A 4,781-nucleotide genomic window follows, 5' to 3' on the forward strand; every position below is an offset into this window, starting at 1 on the left:
TCATGCATGTTCATGCTCCCATGGATGCAGAAGATGCAACTTATCGTTAGTATCTTGCCCAAGGATACTTGGCATGCAGACTGGGCGAGCCGGGGATCGAGCAGTAGATGATCTGCTCTACCTCCAGTGCTACAGCTCGCCCACGTTAAAGGATCATGCTAAGCTGAAGCTAAAACTACTTGTGGTGTAACTGCATGTAGCCTGTAGAGTTTTACACACATACAGTGGTGTGAAAAGGTCTTTGGCTCCTTCCTGACTGAAAATGGCACCAAGATCTGGATTATTATGTTTGGTTCATGGTTGTAAAGATTTATGCTTTCTTTTGAAATCTTGAAAGCAACTTTAATGATCGTACTTTCATCTCTATGTGCAAATGTTGCACAAAAAAAGTTCCCCTCCGTCAGTAAAGACACTTTCAGACTGTCGGAGGCAGAATGACCTTTTTCTATATGTGTGTCAAAGAACCACGAGAGTTTGTGAAGCTTTTTAGGATGTTTTTGTATTTAGCTCCTGTTACACTGATAGTAAATACTTTTTCAACATAAGCATATGCTGGTTGTCTAGATACATGCTATAAAAAGTAGAAATACTGGTAAAACATTAGTGGCTTAATGTTTGAGCCTATTTGCTCATCAGGGTTAGAAACCTGAAAACATCCTTCAAACTAGGCCTCCAAAATACAGTAGAGGCTCAAACAGGATTATGACAGTATGAAAGGTTAAAATACAAAGTATTAGTTCACAGTAAGCCAGCTATTTCACTGAATGGAAAAAGCTGCTCCGATTTATTGAGAGCTCAAAGCTCTTCCTGCTACAAGCCACATTTTCCCTTTTCTCCATCCACACAGCTTTTTATTCCTCCAGCTGCTTCATCTACATTTACACATCTGGTTGAAGAAACACGTATGCTGACATGGAGAGGACAACTCCACAAACACACTAACGGTCCAGGACGTTGGAGCCAACATCACTTCACACGTCCTATTGGGAGAGGCGAACTATTGGAAACTACATGTGGGATATCTTTAGCACTGAATAATGGAATACAAGTCTTTCCTGTGATTACCTCAAACCCTCCACTATTAGTGCAAATACAGTAATACACACCTCCCAGACTCTCTGGCATGTTAGTCTGTGAACACACTTTAACAAGGTTCAGTCACAACAAGCACAAACAGGACTCCTGAGTTTATAACGTAAGGTCCTGTATGGGAGAAGCTGTCTGACTTTATCATTTGTAAGGATATTAGCTGTCACAAAGAAGCATTGCAGCCTCTCTAACACACTTTCTTTCTTTAGCAGCTCCACTATGCAGACAAGACTTTTTTCTTGAAGATGCAAATTATTGTCTTTGCTACATGAATCATTATAACTGTTACCTTCAAGCATTTCCACTCCACAGAAATTACACAACTGAACTCCTTCTCTCACCAACCAATCACAGCAGATGGCCCCGCCCCTCCCTGAGCCTGGTTCTGCCGGAGGTTTCTTCCTGTTAAAAGGGAGTTTTTCCTTCCCACTGTCGCCAAAGTGCTGCTCATAGGGGCTCATATGATTGTTGGTTTTTCTCTGTATCTATGAAGCGCCTTGAGGCGACTTGTTGTGATTTGGCGCTATATAAATAATATTGAATTGAACTGTACAGTCGATTCACTTCTGCATTCTATTTTTCGAATGCTTTCAATGCTGAAATGAATTTTCAGACAACATCATTTTAATAGGAAGAAAAACCTTTTGACTCAGTCTGGGATTAAGTGAAGATTCATACTGTTATTTAAATACTCTGTGAAATAGTCACTAATCATCACTTAATAACAAGTCAATCATTTGAAGAAAGTAACAATGAACTTTTATGTTGTCCTTTGACAGATGGTGGACTGTGGAAACTCGCTTGTTATGCAGCTCGTGTGTGGAGAGGATGGAAATCATGTAACAGTGGGCTGTACCTTTATTTGTACCACATGACAGGATGTGAACATGCCAGTAAAGACCAAGTTATACATGTAAACAGAACACAATGAGAATAAGAGGCAAACAGACGTGCTTACCAAAAGCTGTGCTGCGGTTTGTCAGTCCTGAGTAGGCATTGCCGCTGGGGGAGGAAGTGGCCGGGGAGGACAGCGGACTGTAGGAGGCTGGATCAGTCTGGTAGCTGTGGCCAGAACCAATACCAAAAGGACTGGACTGGGCTTTACTGGACTTTAGAACAAAGACAGTGGTTAAAATCCACCTAAACGTAATAATAATTTTATAATTTTAGCTCATAGCTCTTTGCACATAAATCTATTTAACGCTTCATTTTTTGTCTCCACTTGTTTATTAATGCTATTTGTATTTGATCTGTTTGCACATACTAACCTGCATCTGTGTGGACAGCAGAGAAACAACTTCATTGTACAGAGAAATGCTTTTACTTTGCAAACACGACAATAAACGCGTTGAATCTTGAAACAAAGCAAACCAGGGTTGTAGTCTACATCTACATCTATCACACATACTGAATACCGACCCTTTAGAAAGAAAATACATTTACTTATTTATCCGCCTTTGAATCCAAACTTAGCTAAATGACTTTGTACAAATTATTTTCTATGACAGTTATACATGCGCTACACCAATTTAACAAAGTACTGCATATGCTGTTATTTGGGCACTAATTTCCAGACTGTGGCATACAGCATGTTAGCGTGAGGGAGAGTGTGTTTGTCCTATACGACTTTATCAGTCGTTCTGCTGTTGTGGGGCAAGTTTTGCCCACTTTACAATCTGGCTTCAATTATTTGAAGTTTGGTCCAAACACAGCATTTTAATTGGGTTGAGGTCTGAAATTTGACTTTGCCGTTGCACCTCGAGTTTGTCTTTGGTCCAGCCGCTCTGTTATAAATTGTCTGCAGATGTCATTTTCATGTTGCACGACCCAAGCTTTAGGCCTCAGACAGACGGCCTCGCATTTGACTCTGGAAACGTGCTCGACTCAATGTCTGCAAGGTGCTACTGTGCTTGACCTGCACCTGCCGTGACGTCCAGTTATGTTGAGGTCGTTAGTGTACAGGAACCGATTGTTACACTTGCTGCTGATCAGTTAACAATCTGCCTTTGATTAGCAGCACCTGACAACTACTCATCCTCTTAATTCTGATGTAGTGAGACGTGTTTTGGTTTTTTCTTTTACACACTGCTTCTCCGTTTCGCCAGTTTTCCTGAAATACATAATGACACAGCGTGACCTCATGGGATGATATGCAAGTAGCTTATTGTAAGAGCTTCTGTCCGTCTGTTAGCAGTCCCACAGTGTTCAAGGTATCCTGATCAAATTTTATACGATCAGCTCGAGTTGATTTTCTTTTTGGTGAAAATTGGGTCAAAGTCAAGATCACAAACTAGTAAAAACTTACTTGGTTTGCATAATTGATTACATGATTGTACTTATATATACTGCATCTTTGATAGGTATTTGTATTTTAAGGTATTTGTTCTTATTTAATGTTGTAACTGCCCGGCGACAGGAGATGGCAAAGAGCTGGTTGTTAAATTTAGAACACGAGGTCTTTTCTCTTATTAGGTAATAATTTTGATTGTTTCATCCAACAGTGTTTATCTCTTGTATCATCTGGCTGTTTTCTGACTGAACAAAGAATTCAGTCCAGTGGAATGACCTGACAAGTGTGGCCGTGCATGTGGAAGACGGATGAGCCTATTAAGAAACATATGCTGCGTGCAAGTCACTTTGCAAGAATGTGAAACAGAGACACAGAATATGGCAACAAGTCCATCTGTTAACAAGCACCAGAGACTGGAGTCTGGGGTACAGGAGCAGCTGACTCTAGGTATTTATTTAACTTTAGAAATAAACACTGTGTGTGTGTGTGTGTGTGTGTGTGTGTGTGTTACCTGTCCAGAGAAGGGGGGTCGGTTCCCTGACCACGCTACCTGGCCTGGATTAAGCTGTCTGGAGATCTGAGCTAGATTTTGATTGGCTGAACCTGATGGCTGGATGTCGTTCACACCAGGGACATGGATCACAGAAGAACTGCTTACATGAAAACATGCATTCACACCCACACACACACACACACACACACACACACACACACACACACACGACAAAAAACAGGTAAGTTATACTCCACCTTTCTATGGAGGAATACAGTGCAATTAGAACCAGACGATGTTACCAGTGTTCCCAGTCCAAGGAACATCATGTACCATGAACATGTACCTGAAAGTTTTGCCCGAATGTCCCTGCTGGAAGGGAGAACTCTGGGAATAGAGCTGCTGTCCTCCAGCTGTAGAGGAGGGAACCATCATCTTCTTATCTCCCGCTTCACACATGGACAGGGAACCAAAACAACAGATGATTACACTCTGAAGTTAATAATGGGTTTGCTAAGTATGCTGGACCCTCTGCTAACATCTAACTGTGCACTTGCAAACTGTCTGCATGTCATTGCCATGGTTCCTGCATGTATTCAGTTAGTGATGCAGGGAAAAACAAACAAACAAACAAACGGTGTGTCCGTCTCCCGTTAACAACAGCTTGAGTTTGTCAAGCTGAGAGGCCAGTAGCTTTTTCTACTTGTCTGCGCAGATGATTTATCACTGCAACAAATAAGCCGCGTCTCACTGACCAGCAACAGAAATGTGGTCCAGTTTGTGTTGTTGAACAGCAGATGTGTGTGCGTGTGTGGACGGATATTAACATCTTTGTGGGGACCTAAAATTGGAAGTTTACTATAATTGTGGGGACCAACATGCCGGTCCCCGTGAGTTTGAAAGCATTGT

The 4,781-nt window shown here is 41.6% G+C and overlaps 1 protein-coding gene across 2 annotated transcripts in view; it reads right to left on the minus strand.

The window, feature by feature from the left end:
* arnt2 (aryl-hydrocarbon receptor nuclear translocator 2) overlaps positions 1 to 4,781 on the minus strand; it is a 63,751-nt gene that overhangs the window by 5,361 nt on the left and 53,609 nt on the right. Inside the window, exons 15-17 of one of the 2 annotated variants that reach the window (XM_005742856.2) lie at positions 4,219 to 4,321; positions 3,891 to 4,032; positions 2,048 to 2,198 (exon numbers count right to left, since the gene is read on the minus strand). In XM_005742856.2, coding sequence (XP_005742913.1) covers positions 2,048 to 2,198; positions 3,891 to 4,032; positions 4,219 to 4,321 — 396 coding nt within the window. The remainder of the gene's footprint in view (positions 1 to 2,047; positions 2,199 to 3,890; positions 4,033 to 4,218; positions 4,322 to 4,781) is intronic. The other variant, XM_005742857.2, reaches the window with a different exon arrangement.

Source organism: Pundamilia nyererei, unplaced genomic scaffold (assembly GCF_000239375.1).
Source record: "Pundamilia nyererei isolate P.nyererei 1_Seehausen unplaced genomic scaffold, PunNye1.0 scaffold00124, whole genome shotgun sequence".
Lineage (NCBI taxonomy): Eukaryota > Metazoa > Chordata > Actinopteri > Cichliformes > Cichlidae > Pundamilia > Pundamilia nyererei.